A 19103-nucleotide genomic window follows, 5' to 3' on the forward strand; every position below is an offset into this window, starting at 1 on the left:
CAGCCTTAAGGTTGTTAATCGCTTTAGGGCGATTGGGAGAGTGGAGCTTAAAAACTTCAAAGCCAAATACTTCCAGGCCTGGAGTAAGAATCGCACCGCCATGAAGCCTGAGTTACAGGAATTAGAGGAAAAAGTAAAGCAGCAAACTTTATTGTTGGGAAAACTAAAAGAAAAAAGTGGAGCATTTAAAGAAAAGTTTGAAAACGAGAGGTTTGTCAGCCAGTCCTCAGCGTGTTCAGTGGATCAGCCTCAGCATATGGATGACCCGGGTCCATCTGCCTCTGCTCCTCTCCCCCCATGTAAGGCCTTGGAGTCGCCGGCGGCAACCAGCCAGGGGGTTGAGAGTGAGAATGGCACCCTGACCTTCATCCAGCGGATGGAATCCCCCCTGAGAGGAGACAAGCTTGTAATGTCTGATAATCCATCAGAGGTCCCGGAGGATGTTCAGAAAAATCAGCCAGGGAATGAGGATAAACCTGCACCAAACCCCCTGAGCATGGATGTTGCTGCACCTGCATGTGCTGAGACCTGTAGTTCCACTACCACATTTGCTGCATGTGTTTCACACACTGTGTCTGACACCTGCAATGTGATTGCTTCACCTGAGCCTCTCTGTGTTCCAGCAGAGCTGATTGATTCTGGTGGGGGAGGGGATCAGAATACTGCACCATGTGCAGTGGAAGCCATGGATGTGTCAGTCCAGCCTGCACTGTCCTCTGCAGAAAGTCCTGTCCTGATGGAAGAGAACAGGCCAGCTGAAGATTCCACCAGCACAGCAGTGGGAACTGACACTGCTGGGAAGACTGCAGGACATGTGAATATACCAGCAAGTATTAACAATGACAGTCATGATAAAACAATGAATGTGGTGGGTGGTGGTGATGGTGGAGGGGTTAATACTGCTGGGAAAAACAAAAATGACATTTCTCTCTCTGCTCAGAGGAAAGACTCATCGATTGTACAGACCAAATCTGTACAATCGATATCTGCTAAAGATGTCTCAGACAGTTCAAAACACACAAATATCTCTTCTGCTGGGAGGAATATGGGGAGTTATGCGTCTGTTGTGGGGAGTCGCACCAAGGAGGGTGGGGGGAATGCTGTAAATATTGGTGGTCACAATATAGGGGGGTTTGGTGGTGGGTATAGGAGGAGGAATGTGGTTCAGTTCAAGTGGGAGGGGGAGGGGACCCCACCAGTGAGGGGGAGGGTGGCTGAGTTGATTTTGGAAATGGGGTTTAAAGTTGTGGATATTTTTGCTTTGATTTGCCCAGTGGGAAGTTATGAATTTGATTTATCTTTTGTAAAACCTGAGGGGTTGGACTTATTTTGGGAGCGACATAGGAGGTGCCAGGGCCTTCCGCAGTGGAGTGGTTTGGTGCCAAAGGTGATTTCCAGGCAGCCTCTGATAAAATCGGTGACCATCCTGGTGCGTAACGAATCCATACCAGAGGCTGATTTGATAGTATGGCTACGCCGATATGGTGAGGTCCTCACTCCACTGCGGAAGGTCCTGGATGAACATGGGATATGGACAGGGGCCTGGACGGTGTCACTAAAACTGGGGGTGCTGGGCAATGTAGTCCAACATCTGCCCTGTTCAGCTTTTCTGGGAAGAGATCGGCTGACTATTTTCTACCAGGGACAGCCCAAAGTCTGCAATAAATGTGGTGAAAAGGGCCATTTTGCCTCTACCTGCACCCGTAAAAAGTGTTCACTATGCCAGGGTCTGGACCATTTGGCAAAAGATTGTACCCAAATTCGGTGCAATCTGTGCCAAAAGCTTGGCCATCCTTACAGTAAGTGTCCAGAGGCTTTACATAACCTGCCAGGATTGGAGGCTGAGCTGCAGAGGCTGGATAAGGCCGCTGTAACTGTTGTTGTCCCTCCTGTGTCAGTTCCATCTGTTTCAGGTTCTGTTTCCCCTGGTAATGTGGTCCCTGAGTCTGTCCCTCCTGTGTCTGTTCCATCTGTTTCAGGTTCTGTTTCCCCTGGTAATGTGGTCCCTGAGTCTGTCCCTCCTGTGTCAGTTCCATCTGTTGCTTCAGATTCTGTTCCCTCTAGTGATGTGGTCCCTAAGTCTGTCCCCCATGTGGTTGTCCCTATTCCTGCTGTACGTAGATCCTCCAGACTAGCGGAGGCTGCTGGGGGGGCAGGTTTTGCGGATCTTCCTTCTCAGCCTCCAGTCCCTGTCCCTCGGCAGCGCAAACGTGGTCAGGGGAATGTGGGGGTGCTGGATGGGGGTGGGGCTGATGGAAGGGTGTCCATATCCCATGTGTCACCCTCTGTTGGGGGGGATTCGGATGATGAGGGGTGGGAGACGTTTAGGAGGAAGAAAAAGAAGAAGAGGAAGACAAATAAGGTGGTAATTTCTTCCTTCTTCCGCAGGAGGGGTTCCTCCTGGTAACCCTTTTTCAGTTTTGTCAGGTGATGGGATGTCTGATTTATCTTTTTCTTTATCATCCATGGATGAGGGGGAGTCACATAGTTTGAAGAGAGCTGTTTCTGGTGATGAGAGTGTGGTAAAGGTTAAGAAACGACTACCCCAATCATCCTGATGGCAGTTCCCACTCCGATAAAGGTGGCGACCATTAATGTCGCCAGCATGAAATCTGCAAGAGCTCGTGATATTGCCCTATTTTTGCTCAGCGAGTTTGATGCCGAGATTTTATTTTTGCAAGAGACCTGGCTCAATACTTTGGCCGATGTCCATCTAGCAAAAAGGGAGTGGAGATGCGGTCCCTCCTTTTGGTCTCTTGCGGCAGAGCCCTGCAGCGGAGTTGCGGTCCTTTTTAAAACCGATATGGTAACGTGCCGGCGGGTAATTGAGGTAGAGATTGGGAGATGCATGGTCTTGGACGTCTCTGTTAGGGGGCAGGATCTGCGTTTGATCAATATCTATGGACTGCAGTCAAGATGGGGCAGGAAATGCCTCCTCACAGAGATCAAGCCCTTCCTTTTTACGTCCCAGCAGGTTGTCTTTGGAGGTGATTTTAACACCATAATTAGGCCTGAAGACAGGAGAGGCTCCATAGACAGGCTGGCTTACGATAGCGTTTTTCTTAGAGATATGGTGAGACAAGCAGGCCTGGTAGATGTGCATATTAAGCACTGCCCTGGCAGCACGGGATTCACATTTCAGAGAGGGAATAGTCAGAGTAGGATAGATAGGTTTTTTTTAAAGGAGAACTCTGCTTTCTCGGCTCCTGAGTTGAGGGCGGTGGAGTTCTCTGACCACTGTATGCTGTCTGTGACTCTGAATGCCTCGGACACTCCACCCAGGGGAAGGGGTACCTGGAAACTGAATTCGGCTCTCCTGGAAGACGTAGAGGTAAGACAATCCTTTGAGGATTTTTTCCAGGCACAGGTTTCTATTCTGGACTTTTGCAGCAGTAAGTCAGAGTGGTGGGAGCTTGTGAAACAAAGGGCGATTGGACTTTTCAAGGCCATAAGTAAGAAGAAGCAGCTTGGTATGTACATTGCCTACCAGCATTTGCGGAGGAAGCTTGATCGTCTTGTCTCGTATAGAGGAGATCCAGGGGAGATCTCTGAGGTGAAGTTTCTTCTTAGAAAGTGTCAATACGACCGGCATGCCTCCTTGGTTCTGGAGAGGGATTATGGAAAATATCACTCGCCTGATCCTTACCAGAACTGTAAGCAAGGCATAGCAGTTAAGACGGTCATAGGCCTGAGGGATAGTACGGGTTCCCTGGTGAAGTCCAGATCAGGGATCCTGGAGATCTTCAGATCATATTATGCAGACCTTCTGGGAAGAAAGGACCTTTGTCGGGACAAGATGGAAAGCTTTCTGGATTCTACTCCAGGATTGGGAAATGGTACATTGCCTTTGATGGATTTGACAGAACCAATTTCAGTGGATGAGGTAGTTCATGCTATAGAGAAGCTGGCTACCAAAAAATCGCCTGGGCCAGATGGGTTGACAGCTGAATTCTACAAGTGTTTTAAGTCCATTCTGGCTCCCTTTTTAGCGGAGGTTTATAACAGCTGTCTAGAAGAGGGTTCGCTCCCTCCCTCCATGAGGCAATCCGCTGTGATTCTTCTGTCAAAAGGTAAAGACCCCTCAATGATTGAGAACTGGCGCCCCATCAGTCTTCTCAATGTTGATAGAAAGATCTTGGCGAAGATTCTTTTTTGGCGCTTGTCGTCAGTGGCAGGCGATTTGTTGTCCAGTCATCAGCACTGCTCGGTCCAAGGTAGAAGTGCCTTTTCAGCGGTTTTAGCTGTCCGGGAGGCTTTGGAGCGATGCAGGGCTGCTGGATGGAGAAAGTACTTGCTGGCATTGGATCAGGCGAAGGCTTTTGATAGAGTCAATCACGAGTACCTGTATTTGCTACTTGCTAGATCCGGCCTGCAGGGGAGGTTTATAGATTGGCTGAAGACATTATATAAAGGGGCTGAGAGCTTCCCACTGGTTAATGGTTGGGTTGGACGGCCTTTTGAGGTTGGCTCTGGTGGGCGCCAGGGATGTCCTCTGAGCCCCCTGTTATATGTATTCGCAATCGACCCCTTCATAAGAAGGCTAGAGAGTGGATCTTTGTGCGGGGTGCCTTTGGGCATTGCTGGTGTGCCACCTTTGAAGGTCGTGGCCTATGCCGATGATGTGTCTGTTATTGTCTCTGGAACGGAGGAGGCGCAGGAGGTGGTCTCTATGATAGAGCAGTACACGGAGGCTTCTGGTTCTAAAGTCAACCATGAAAAGAGTGAAGTTTTCTGGATGGGTGAGGAAGGGGAAAGCTTCGAACTTCCGGATGCCTTCCCAGAGCCCCAGCAGGAAATTAAAGTGTTGGGCATCAAATTTGGTCCTGGTGACTATGGTCATCGAAATTGGGAAGGCAGGTTGGTGTGTGCCAATGCCAAAGTAGCAAGTTGGAAGAAATGGAAGCTTTCATTGAGGGAGAGGGTTGACTTGATCAAAACGTACCTGGTCCCAATTTTTTTATATGTCAGCTTCGTCTGTATCTTGCCAGTATCTCTCTATGCAAGGGTGTACAGCTGCTTTTTCCAACTGTTATGGGGAAGTAGGCTGAACCTGATCAAACGCAATGTAACTTACCTGTCTAGGCGGGAGGGTGGCCTAGGAATGGTCAACCCAATAGTTTTCTTTTCTCTGCTGTTTTTAAAGTACAATCTTGGTAACATGCTAGCAGAGAACCCGCCGGGATGGGTGGGTATTTTTCAATCTTGTTTTAGGCCTTTTCTGCGATCCTGGGAAGATGGCGGGCCAGTGAAAAGTCTGAGAGTCCGACATGGCAAGCTCCCGGCTTATGTTGCCCCGTGTCTGAAAATACTTCGGCAGTGGCAGGTGACAGTGGAGGATATCAAGTCCCTCCCCAGGAAGCTTCTGGAGAAGAGGATTTTGGGCTCTGCTTTCAGTGTGTCACTGGCCTTAAGGGATTGCCCAGGCTCTGTAATGAGGGAAGGGTTGCGTTTAATCAATTTAGAAAGAATCCCCTTGAAGTTTAGGGATCAAGCCTGGCTCGCCTTCCATGGAAGGCTCTATGTGAGAGGGAACTTGAAGCATCGCCCTGTGGATGATCGGGATTGTCCTAGAGCGGAGTGTGTTGGTAAAGTGGAGTCTATGGACCACTTTTTGCTCCAGTGTCCCTTTAACATAGAGGTGTATAAAAAGGTGGGGAGGGCTCTAGGCATCCCCTTTTTCTATCGCATGAGTTATGCGGAGTGGGTGTATGGGGCATTTCCGACTCACTGGGATTTTGATTTGGATACACTGTTTTTAGTTAGTATAGTTGTCCGTTACTTCACATGGAATGCACGGTGCCAGATTACCCTGCGGAAGAAAGTCCTCTCTGTTGAGGTGGTGGTGCACGATATTCTGGGTGAGGTTGGGAAAATTCGGGGTCTTGAGAAGGGCAGGGAGCCTCGGGCAGTCTGGATAAGGGCGTGGAGGAATATCAGACCTGCCTTTGGTGAACTGCCCATCTCTGGGTGAGGAGCTCTTTTCTTTTTCTGGTTCTTTCACTCCCTTAGCTTTTGTTGGTTAGTATCTTCTTTTTGAAGAAGGGCTGCATGCATAATGGGTACAGGTTTGTTTCTTAACCTCACAAGTTTGATGTCTGGTGTAATGGTGTGAGTCGTAATAGGATTTATGTTATTGCTGTAAAGTATTTTCTTTTTTTGGTTTGAGAGCAGTTTTGCTATATTTATTTTAATTTATGTAAATATGTATATATTTATGTATATTTATATATTGTGATTTTATGCTTAATGATTGCAAGACTTTTAATAAAGAAAAATTGGGAAGAATGTTCCTTACATTGGTGATCAGTGAGAAGAATGTTCCTTACATTGGTGATCAGTGAGAAGAATGTTCCTTACATTGGTGATCAGTGAGAAGAATGTTCCTTACATTGGTGATCAGTGAGAAGAATGCTCCTTACATTGGTGATCAGTGGGAAGAATGTTCCTTACATTGGTGACCAGTGGGAAGAATGTTCCTTACATTGGTGATCAGTGAGAAGAATGCTCCTTACATTGGTGATCAGTGGGAAGAATGTTCCTTACATTGGTGACCAGTGGGAAGAATGTTCCTTACATTGGTGATCAGTGAGAAGAATGTTCCTTACATTGGTGATCAGTGGGAAGAATGTTCCTTACATTGGTGATCAGTGAGAAGAATGCTCCTTACATTGGTGATCAGTGAGAAGAATGTTCCTTACATTGGTGATCAGTGGGAAGAATGTTCCTTACATTGGTGATCAGTGAGAAGAATGCTCCTTACATTGGTGATCAGTGAGAAGAATGTTCCTTACATTGGTGATCAGTGGGAAGAATGTTCCTTACATTGGTGATCAGTGAGAAGAATGCTCCTTACATTGGTGATCAGTGAGAAGAATGCTCCTTACATTGGTGATCAGTGGGAAGAATGTTCCTTACATTGGTGATCAGTGAGAAGAATTCTCCTTACATTGGTGATCAGTGAGAAGAATGTTCCTTACATTGGTGATCAGTGAGAAGAATGCTCCTTACATTGGTGATCAGTGGGAAGAATGTTCCTTACATTGGTGATCAGTGAGAAGAATGCTCCTTACATTGGTGATCAGTGAGAAGAATGTTCCTTACATTGGTGATCAGTGAGAAGAATGTCCCTTACATTGGTGATCAGTGGGAAGAATGTTCCTTACATTGGTGATCAGTGAGAAGAATGTTCCTTACATTGGTGATCAGTGGGAAGAATGTTCCTTACATTGGTGATCAGTGAGAAGAATGTTCCTTACATTGGCGATCAGTGGGAAGAATGTTCCTTACATTGGTGATCAGTGGGAAGAATGCTCCTTACATTGGTGGTCAGTGGGAAGAATGCTCCTTACATTGGTGGTCAGTGGGAAGAATGCTCCTTACATTGGTGATCAGTGGGAAGAATGTTCCTTACATTGGTGATCAGTGAGAAGAATGCTCCTTACATTGGTGGTCAGTGGGAAGAATGCTCCTTACATTGGTGATCAGTGGGAAGAATGCTCCTTACATTGGTGGTCAGTGGGAAGAATGCTCCTTACATTGGTGATCAGTGGGAAGAATGCTCCTTACATTGGTGGTCAGTGGGAAGAATGCTCCTTACATTGGTGGTCAGTGGGTAGAATGCTCCTTACATTGGTGGTCAGTGGGAAGAATGCTCCTTACATTGGTGGTCAGTGGGAAGAATGCTCCTTACATTGGTGGTCAGTGGGTAGAATGCTCCTTACATTGGTGATCAGTGGGAAGAATGCTCCTTACATTGGTGATCAGTGGGAAGAATGCTTCTTACCACAAGGCAGATCTCTGGTCTGACAGGGGAGATCACACCGATCCTGTCTCTCTGCTAAGCAGGAAGATGGATCTGTGCATTTTCCCAGGCACACAGTCCCCTATACAGTTCGAAAACACCTGCAGAGAACACATTTAACCCCTTGATCACCCCTGATGTTAACCCCTTCCCTGCCAGTGTCATTAGAACAGTATCAGTACATATTTTGAGCAGCGATTACTGTAATAATGTCGCTGGTTCCCAAAAAAGTGTTAAAAATGTCAGTCTGATCTGTCCGCCGCAATGTCGCAGTCCCACTAAAAATCACTGATCACCACCATTACTAATAAAAAAAAAAATAATAATATTAATAAAAACGCAATAAATCTATCCCCTATTTTGTAGACCCAATAACTTTTGTGCAAACTATATAAACGATATACTTTTATTGTATATGCCACACGACCGCGCATTTGTCAGTTAAAGAGACGCAATGCCGTATTGTAAAAAAAAAAAAATGGCCGGGTCAGGAAGGGGGTAAATCCTTCTGGGGCTGAAGGGGTTAACAAAATTCCCTCAAAACAGGGAACACTGAATCTGAGGAGCTACTGGGCACCTTAAACAAATACTAACCGGGTCAGATTACTACAGGGGGGTGCACAAGTTCAGAGTAATAAACTGGATATTTGAAACCAACAGAACTATTCAGTGTGTAAAGGATCACAGCGGGGTGTCTTCAGGAAATATTTGACCTTGTCAAAGTTCAGTTTTTTCGACCATGAATTTGGTCCTTTCAGAAGCAAAAGACAAAACAAATGTAACATCCTGACAGCTAATTAGCGAATACAAGCCATCTATTGTTTTATAAGACAGCCGCCATTAAAGGGGCAATTTTATATGTCATTTTGTATTAGAGATGAACAAAGAAAAAGAGCCGACATGGACATTCTGCAGCATCTAAATTAAGACTTATTAGCATTTCTGTTATCATACAAAAAGGTTGAATGTGTCCAATAATCTGAAATGTGCTGTTTATTTTTTCACTGCTGGTGAATGTTATATACGATGTTTAATCACCGCTATTTTTTTTTTCCTATTTAGCACTGCATTGCTTTAGATGGTAATTGCAATGGTGTACACAAACACAATTTATATCATTTTTTTTTCTTTTTGTGGTATTTGAACACCATTGAGTTATTTTTTGAGATATAAAACGAAAAAAGACCGAAAATTTAGGAAACAAAAACTATTAGCGTATAACACGCACTTTTTCACCCTGAAAAACGGGAACAAATAGTGTGTGCGTGTTATACACCGATACTGAAATTTGGGCTGCCTAGGAGGGAACAGGAAGGGGGGGGGTGGGACGAGAGCCATCAGATTACATACAGCGAGGATCTCCCGTTTATCTCCTGGGCTGGCATTGGACCAGTGTTCTGTCTATCATAGAAGCCGGTCCAGGAGGCGGGACTTTGTATTAAAGAGGCCACCGAGTAAACAGGAGATTCTCGCTGTATGTAATCTGACGGCGCTTGTCCCGCCCCCCTCCCTGTCCCCTCCGAGGCAGCAGTAATCTGAGGTGAGACTGCAGATGGGCACTGATCAGGCTGCATTCATGGCAATGGTGAGGCTGCAGATGGGCATTGATCAAGCTGCATTGATGGGCAATTGTGAGGCTGCAGATGGGCATTGATCAGGCTGCATTCATGGCAATGGTAAGGTTGCAGATGGGCATTGATCAGGTTGCAGATGGGCAATGGTGAGGCTGCAGATGGGCAATGGTGAGGCTGCAGATGGGCAATGGTGAGGCTGCAGATGGGCACTGACCCTTATTTTGCTTCAAAGTTCTTTATTTAAAGTTACGTTTTTTTCCCTGAAACTTCCCTCCTAAAATGAAGGTGCGTGCTATATGCCGATAAATACAGTAATATTTTTTAATTTTTGCTATAAAACATATCCAATAGAAAAAAAAAAAAAACATGCTACATGTTTTTGATAAAGAATCTGAGTAAGTGTATATTGATATGTTTGCGTGAAAGTTATAGTTTTAACAAACTATGGTATATATACTTGAATTTTTATCATAATAGTGTCATTTACACAGTAATCAGTGCATTTGTATAGCACTGATTGCTGTATAAATGACAATGGTCCCAAAAATGTGTCAAAAATGTCTGATGTGTCACGATAAAAATCACTGACCGCCGCCATTACTAGTAAAAAAAAAAAACATATATATTAAAGCGGAGCTCCACCCTAAAGTGGAACTTCCGCTCATTGGAACCCTCCCCCCCTCCGGTGCCACAATTGGCACCTTTCAGGGGGGAGGGGGGTGCAGATACCTGTATAATACAGGTATCTGCACCCACTTCCGGGCATAGATAGCTGCAGATTCTGCAGGTATTTACGCCACTTCCTGCGGGGCCCCCGCTGTCTGCTGGGAAACACACGGATCCCAGAGACAGTAGGGACCATCCTTATTGTGCAGTGCGACTCGTGAATGCGCAGTAGGGAACCGGGAAGTGAAGCCGCAAGGCTTCACTTCCTGATTCCCATACCGAAGATGGCGGCAGCAACACCCGAGAGCCAATCGAGAGAACGGCTTCGGGTGCCGACATTGCGGGCGCGCTGGGCGGGTAAGTGTCCTTATTTTAAAAGTCAGCAGCTGCAGTATTTGTAGCTGCTGACTTTTAAAAACAAAAAACGGCAGAACTCCCGCTTTAATAAAAATGCCGTAAAACTATCCCCTATTTTGCAAATGCTATAACTTTTGCGCAAACCAATCAATAATCGCTTATTGCGATTTTTTTGCCAAAAATATGTAGAAGAATACGTATCGGCCTAAACTGAGGGAAAACAATGTTTTTTTTTTAAATATATTTTTGGGGGATATTTACTATAGCAAAATGTAAAAAAGAATGCGTTTTTTTTCTAAATTTTCGCTCTCTTTTTTTGTTTATAGCGCAAAAAATAAAAACCGCAGAGATGATAAAATACCACCAACAGAAAGCTCTATTTGTGGGGAAAAAAAGGAAATCAACTTTGTGTGGGAGCCACGGTGCACGACCATGCAATTGTCAGTTAAAGCGACGCAGTGCCGAACCGCAAAAAGTGCTCTGGTCTTTGGCATGCAAAATGGTCCGGGGCTTACGGTAAGTGGTTAAGCAAGTAAAAAGCACTTAAAAAGAAAAAAGATAACCAGCAATTTCTATATATTTTTTTGAACGTTATGCTATGTTAATAGGAACACGTAACAAATATAAAGTATGTGTTATTGCAATTTGACTGCAAAAGTGGAAATACTTAAAGATGTTTTTGTGTTTGGTTTGCCTACAGACGACAATGCAGATAAAGAATCATATAATAGGGTTTAAAATGATAAGGGCCTGAATTGATTTTAAGATGCAAGGGTAAATGTAATGGACACATAGGATAAAACTCTACCTTTCCAATCTACGGTGCCGTTTTCGATTCAGTTTGCAGTTCTGTTTATTTAGTTAAGTGCTCTAATCCATATCATTACAGTCAAATCATTGCAGCTCTTCCATCAAATATTTGCAATTGGATTCTAGAGCTGATAAAATCAGCAGTCTTTATACAGTGAAGAATGTTTGCCTTTCTGCTCTGCAGGGATTGCTGGCTATAAAAATAATGAGGCAATTGGCGAGAGACATTTCCAAATAATAGCAATTTCAGGCACTGACTTCTGTAGACTTAAAGAGGCGCTCCGGGTTCCTGCAGAAAAAGTGAAAAGTCTGAAGCTACAAATACTGGAAATATTACCGGGGATCCAGCGGTGTCCTCACCCAAGCAGATTTTTCTATCAGCTTTCAGCTGCTGCCTCCGCCATCGCCACTAAGGGAAACTGGCAGTGAAGCCTTGCGGCTTCACAGCTGGCTCTCTACTGCACATGCGCAAAGAGAGCTGTGCTCTCTAATTGGTTGGGTCGGCTGCGGGGGAGGAGGAGGAGGGCTGGGGCAAATTTAGCCAGAAACGGGGGTGGGTACCTGTCAAAACCAGGTACACGCTCACCCCAAAAGGTGCCAAATGTGACACGGGGGGCAGAAAAGCAGAGCTTCCCCTTTTGGATGGAGCTCCTCTTTGAAGTTGAAGTTTACTGATTTTTTTTTTTTCAGCCAGCACCAGTAAAAGTACAGGAATCACAAAGTTTTACATGTTCTGGTGGCTGCTCTGTTCCTTGAAATCTTCCATCTTCCGTCCCCTGGACCCCCCCAGCTGTGATCTTCTGCGGGAGTTATTATGAGTGACTGGACCTTCATAGGCACTCATCTAAAGTGCTGAATATGCCCGCTCTTTCTGCCCCCCCTCCATTCATAGAAGCTGTACTTTAGCTTCCAGCAATCAAAGCGTTCTATAAATGGAAGACGAGCGGGATGAATGAATCATCCTCCTCCTCCATTCATAGAGCACATTTCATTGCTAGCTATAGGAATAATACTGCTATTGGCAAGACATTTCCAAACTACATGCAATTTCAGGCAGTGACAGCTGTATACTTAAAAAGGATTTAAAATGAGCAGTGCCAAGTATACCTGTCCTTTCTGCCCTCCGACTCCATTCATAAAAACTGTACTTTCGCTTCCTGCAATGAAAAGCATTGAATGGAGATAAATGAAAGGCCATCCTCCTCCTCTATTCATAGAGGCGCTTTCCATTGTGGGAACGGATAGTACAGCTTCTATGACTGGAGTAGGGGGAGTGGAAAGGGCAGGCACAGTCAGCATTTTTGACAAGTGCGTGTGACCGGTCTAGCCACTTGTATTAATTCCCGCAGCACTGGAAGATCACAGCTTCAAGATATTGGGGGGCGGAACAAGAGAATGAAGGTTTCAGGGAACACAGCAACAATCAGCACAAGGGACACTTCTCATTTATTGTAGGTAATTATTAAAAATTATATATATATATATATATATATATATATATATATATATATATATATATATACACACACATATACATACACACACACACAAGACCCCATTCACACTGGGGCCGTGGTCGTGTTAGCGCTAAATCGCAGTTCGTTTTAGTGGCGCTTTTTGTCCGCTAGCGGGGCGCTTTTAACCCCAAAGAAGGGGTTAAAAGCGCCCAATTTGCAGCGTTTCCGAATCGCTTTTCCTTAATTTCAATGGGCAGGGAGTTTTGGGAGCACTAAATACAGCACTCGCAAAACCGTCCCAAAGATGCTGCTTGCAGGACTTTTCCTAATGTCCCACAAGCACACCGCCCCAGTTTGAAAAGTGACACTGGAATGAATGGGAGACAGGTTTCAGGTACATTACAGGTGCCATTTCTAGCGCTAAAATGCATGAAAACTGCCTCAGTGTGAAAGGGGTCTAAATATATATATATATATATTGTATGTCTAACTGATATATTGTAAGTACACATTGGGGTTTATTTACTGAAGCTGGAAAGTGCAAAATCAGGCTCACTTCTGCATAGAAACCAATGAGCTTCCAGGTTTTATTACCAAAGCTTAAACGAACCAGCTGGGGTTAGAAGCTCATTGGTTTCTATGCAGAAGTGAGCCTGATTTTGCACTTTCCAGCTTTAGTAAATAAACCTCATTGTGTGCTTAAAAGTGGGGTGTATATATATATATAATCTCCTTTTTTTTCAGCGGGAGTGCAGTTTCGGGACAGAATGTATGCTGGAGAGTCTATTGTTGCTGGGAGGGATCTACTATTTTTGCTGGGGGAATCTACTTTTTTACAAATTTCCTTGCTATCATTAACAAATTTTTATACAAATTGCGTAGCACCATAAAATGATACTTGGTTCTGTATTTTTGAAAAAGGGGCGATACTGGGAGGTGGATAGGGGGTGGAACTAAGGGACGGTGCTCAGCGGCGAGTACGGGGCGGCGAAAATGGGTGACTCAGAAGTGGGGGGGGGGGGGGGGGGAGTACTTGTACCTATTCTGTTAGAAAAAAAAAATATTATATATATATATATATATCTCTCTCTAAAATGTATATAGTCTTAAACATGTGTGTCTTATGCATAACGTAATATAAAACTGAAAATGTCTGCCCAGTAGAGCTGCACGATTCTGGCTAAAATGAGAATGAGATTTTTTTTGCCTAGAAGATAGATCACGGTTCTCGTGGCGTATCATATTTCACAGTAAAAAAATAAATATTGTGTTAACTTTACTGTTTAATTTTTTTTATTTATTGAAGTGTATTTTTTCTCAAAAAATTGCATTTGAAAGACTGCTGGGCAAATACAGTGTGACATAATATATTGCAGCAATTGCCATTTTATTCCCTAGGGCCTCTGATTTTATATATATATATATATATATATATATATATTATATATATATAATATCAGAGGCCCTATATATATATATATATATATATATATATATATATATATATATATATATATATATATATATATATATATATATATATATATATATATATATAAATATGTTTGGGGGTTCCAAGTAATTTTCTAGCAAAAAATATTGATTTTAACTTAAGAGAGAAGTGTCAGAAAAAGATTTAAACTTCTTGCATTTACACTGGTTGAAAGCTTGGCAGACTGGCCAGATTATTTGTTTAAACAAGAAGTTCTATCCATTTGATCCAAGAAGTAAGCCTTAGTTACAATGTTTCAAGTTCTAAACTTGGCAGATTGCCCGGGATGCTTTCTTTTGACAGCTGAGTGAGCAGATAATCTCTCCACTTGTTTATATGAAAGAATCCCTGCTCTCAGCGGAAGAGAGTGGGGAAGGTGAATGGAGGTTGCGGTTTTTTATCGATTAATCATGCAGCTCTACTGCCCAGTCTACATCTCTTCATATAATATCTAGCAGGTCCAGGCAGCCTGCACTACCAGACACAGCAGTATTCAGTACCCCGGTAGATGGATCTCTGCATGTAACAAATGCCTATATCACAAGCAACAGATGAAATGAAACAGTAAATGATTACAGTAAGACATACAATTAGGAATTGTTCCAACCTTTTCATCATACACAACTCGCGGTCTTATTTCAGGTGCCTGGTAACCTGGGGTGCCCTCCACACCTAGCGCCCCCTCATGGAAGGACAATCGGGAAATGCCGTAGTCTGACAGCTTGATGTTGATAGTCTCCCGGACATCCAGAGACCAGACCAGGATATTATCAGACTTCAAGTCACAGAATATGACATTTTTCTTGTGTAGGTATGACAGGCCGGATGCAATCTGATAAGACACACGTTGTGTGAGCATGTGACCCAGAGGCATGAATGAGGATGTCCCTGCAATACGAAAAAGAAAAAGAAATGAGTAACCTCAGATAATGGTTAGTAAGTTGTTGAAGATCCCTATGTACAGTTTTGCATTAGGTTGTGGGTGCTAACATCTCCTCCACCCAATAGGTATACATACAGTATATGTAAAGTATATGTAGAGTAGACCCAGCTCTACCCTATGCTGTGAACAAGGCTCTTCGCTGAAACATGCTAGAGGTTGCTTTGTACGTGTTGATTATCGAATAAAGAATTTGGACGGATTCCAGAGTGCGGGTTCTTTCTATATATTCAGCTCTAACCTATGGCTGCTCCATTCTCTCTGTACCCTTTTCCAGATAGGAACAGTGTGGGTTGATGTACCTGAGCCTCAGGAGAAGCAGGTGCCATACATGTCTGGTGCTATGTGAACATATGACTATCCTGGGGACAGACAGTGATTGCTTTATCGGATGCCGATTGTAAAGCACTGTGTAAAATCGATGAAACTTTAAAAGTGCCTAAAATGAATAAAATAATAAACATTGGGCATTCATATTGATGACTCTGGGGGGGAGAAGGACCTTTTTTCAGTGCCACACAACCCCAATGCCAACTTATCTTAGGGGAAAACGCAAATTTTCAGACCAAATTTTTTATTTTATTTTTTGCAGATACAAACCTTACCTAGGTGGATGGATGCTGCATCTGTCCCCCGGCGCCTCTACACCGAGAACCAAGCGATTGAACACCACCGATGGTTTGGTACTCTCAGCTCCCCGAGCAGAGAGCTGTTGACTGTCAGTCAGCGGCTCTCCGCTCTGCCCCCCGTGTGGTCACTGGAGCGCTGAGCTGTGATGGGGCGGCCATCTCAGGCTCTCTCTGAGACTGATTTCTGTGACGACAGAGAGCAGACTTCAGACGGCTCTCCGCTGAAACCGGGTCACAGGAGTGCAAAACAAATTGCACTCCTGTGACCCATAGAAGAAGCCCAGCCAAACAAGCTCAGTCTGGACTTCTCCTTTAGGCTCCATGCACACTGGAGCTCATAAACTGCAGTTTATTGTAGTTTGGGCATTTTTTTTTAAAAGCCCATAAACTCCACTCTATGTTAGCCTAGGTGTCCATGCACACATGGACGTTTTTTAGCTTTAATGAGCAGTGGAGTTTATGGGCTTTTTTCTGAACGCCAGAAATTCGCGTTCAAAGTGCAGTTTTTCACCGCCAAAAAACGGCAAACGCTGATGAACGCTCATAAACGCTATTAAACGCTCATAAACATGCGTTAATTAGTGTTCGGCATTCTATTTTTCAATGCATTGTGGGATTTTTGGAATGTCCTCTGTGTATTTTTATAAAAAACGCCCATTAATGCTAACGCTGTAAAATGCTCATAAACGCTAGTATAAAACGCTGTTAAAAGCAGGTTTTTCAACCAGCGTTTTCTGCCAGCAATCTGGCATCCAGAAAAAGCTTTTTTGAGCCTCAGTGTGCATGGAGCCTTAGGCCCCATTCACACCTGAGCGTTTTGTAGCTTGAAGCCTGAAGCTACAAAACGCTTGAGGGGGAAAAAAAAATCCATTATTATCTATGGAGATGGTTCACATCTCTACTCCAAGTCGCCTGAAGCTCAAACGAGTTCTGGACCCTTTTTTTTGTCGCTCGAATTGGGCAGATTTGGCCATTTTTGGAGCAGGAAGCAGATGACAAAAATCTTAAAACATAGCAACAAATGATGGAACAGATGATAATTTTTCCTATTGGCTAATAAAAAAAAAACTCCAAAGCTCAAAAACACAGGAAAACGGTGCATGGAAACGCGTGACAAAACACCTACGCCCAACCCCAATATGCACTTCCTTTTGAATGCATCCTTGTGCCTTGTAATAATGAGGTTGATTTATTGAATGCAAAAAGATGTTAATTTTGCAAGAAAAATTACATTTTGCAATGGGATTAATCACAAAGCTTAGTGAATGAGGTGAAGCTCTGCTGACTTTAATCATTCACTTCAGGGATGCACTGATACCATTTTTTACGACAAGTACCGATACTTTTTTTTTTTTTAGTACTCGCCGATAACAGTTTGTTTTAAAGAGGAGCTGCACAAAAAAAAAAAATATTAAAAGCCAGCACCTACTAATATTGCAGCTGCTGACTTTTAATAATATCACACTTACCTGTCCCAGGTTCCAGCGATGTCGGCGGCAGATGACGAACGATCGCTCGTCTCGCTGCAGCCACCGCCGCCATCCTCTGTCAGGGAATCGGGAAGTGAAGCAAGAGGGCTTCACTGCCCGGTTCCCTACTGCGCATGCGCGAGTCGCGCTGCGCTGGTTCCCCGCTGTGTCTCTGGGAACTGTGTGTTTCCCAGAACACAACGGGGGGGGGGGGGCGGAGCCATGCGGCGGTGGGTGGAGCCATGCGGCGGTCTGGCCGGAAGTGGGTGCAGTTACCTGGATTATCCAGGTAACTGCACCCCCCTCCCCCCCGAAAGGTGCCGATTGTGGCACCGGAGGGGGGGAGGGATAATACTAGCGGAACTTCCCCTTTAGGGTGAAGAACCGCTTTAACTTCAGCTATCAGCAATGGTACAAAGCATTGAAAAGTTATTTACAAAATGAAATAAATGTATTTTTATTTTTTAATTTGCACTTTTTCAATGTGAAATGTGTAAATATATGTTAATATATATGTGTAAAAATATTCACTAACAAAGCAAACAAAAAAAGTTTTAATTGTTTATTGTTTATATAATAGACGTGAAAAAAAAGCAGGAAATAATAATTAAATTGAGGAGAATAGGGAGTTAATTAAGGTTGATTAGAGTAAATTAAGGGTTATTAAGGGGTTAAACAGAGGAACATTTGTTCACCCCTTTGATCTACAGATGAAGAAACAGAAATATACAAAAAGAAACAATGTTTCTTTTTTTATTTTAGTGTTTCATAAACATTGTGTCTGCTTTTTTTTTTTTGACAGCTCCAATTACCGGACTTTCTTTAAGCGGTTGTATAGTCAAATATTTGACTTTAACCTACAGGTAAGCCTATAATAAGGCATACCTGTAGGTCAAAAGAATATCCCTTTGCAATGAGCCGCTGACTTCAGCGGCGCAGGCGCACTGGGGATTTTCAGCTGAAAGTACGGCAGACGCCAGACCTTGCCGGGAAGAAAACTCCCGCACGCAAGCGCGGGAGTGACGACATCGTGGCTCCGGCCACTCACAGCGCCGGAGCCGCAATACCCGGAACATGTCAGCTCCCTCGGCGTGGACCGAGTGAGATGCCGGCGCCTCGTTCTAAGGTAAGCATTTCATAATGAGCTAGTATGCGTTGCATACTAGCTCATTATGCCTTTTCCCTTACAGGTGTAAAAAAATAAAAAAAGTCAGCGGGTTTACTCCCGCTTTAACACTGGGAAGACCCACTGACAGCTCAAAGAACTGAGCCTGAAAGTATCGGTTTCAGGTACCGATACTTGTGCAAATACTCGGTATCGGCACGGATACCAATACTAGTATTGGTGCAACCATAATTCACTTGCAAAGTGAACAACCAATTTGCCTTTACTAAATCAACTCCAATGTGTCCCTGGGGGGGAGGGGGGTTTCCTACAGCATAACAATATTGCTGATTAATAGACAATCAGAAGTTACAAGTAAGCAAAAGTAATTACAGCCAACAGTGCACATGGTAGTAAAGTAATAGTAACAATGGTTAGGCTTTGCTCAATTAGCATTTTTCTGCTGCATTGCTTTTAAGGATTAAACAGAGATTAAAAGACAATGTCACCTTGGTGTCTCTCGGCTAGCACAGTGTTGAGGCTGCCCAGAGGAGCCAGCTCCAGGGCAAAGCAGAGCGGATGGATGCTGATCCCGATCAGGGAGACGATGCAGGGGTGCTGTAGAGAGTGGAGCATGCTGGCTTCTTGCCGGAAATCTGAGAAGTTTCTCATGGCGTCTATTGCCTGTATGTGCTTGAACATGGTATCTGTATGCAGACAGGTGAGCAGCATGAGAGACAATAGGGAACCGATAGCTGAAATTCATCTCAGTCTCTCTAATCATGGCACATCTATAATCTCGA

General features: G+C 44.0%; 1 protein-coding gene across 1 annotated transcript in view; it reads right to left on the bottom strand.

The window, feature by feature from the left end:
- The window catches only part of LOC143963333 (leucine-rich repeat serine/threonine-protein kinase 1-like), a gene marked incomplete in the record, with an annotated part of 364270 nt that overhangs the window by 60927 nt on the left and 284240 nt on the right, over positions 1–19103 (bottom strand). The window contains 2 exon segments of the mRNA XM_077472944.1: positions 14765–15045; positions 18810–19007. Of these exon segments, the coding sequence (XP_077329070.1) occupies positions 14765–15045; positions 18810–19007 (479 nt within the window).

This window comes from Lithobates pipiens, unplaced genomic scaffold (assembly GCF_037356315.1).
Source record: "Lithobates pipiens isolate NorthernLeopardFrog02 unplaced genomic scaffold, aLitPip1_a1.2 Scaffold_8, whole genome shotgun sequence".
NCBI lineage: Eukaryota > Metazoa > Chordata > Amphibia > Anura > Ranidae > Lithobates > Lithobates pipiens.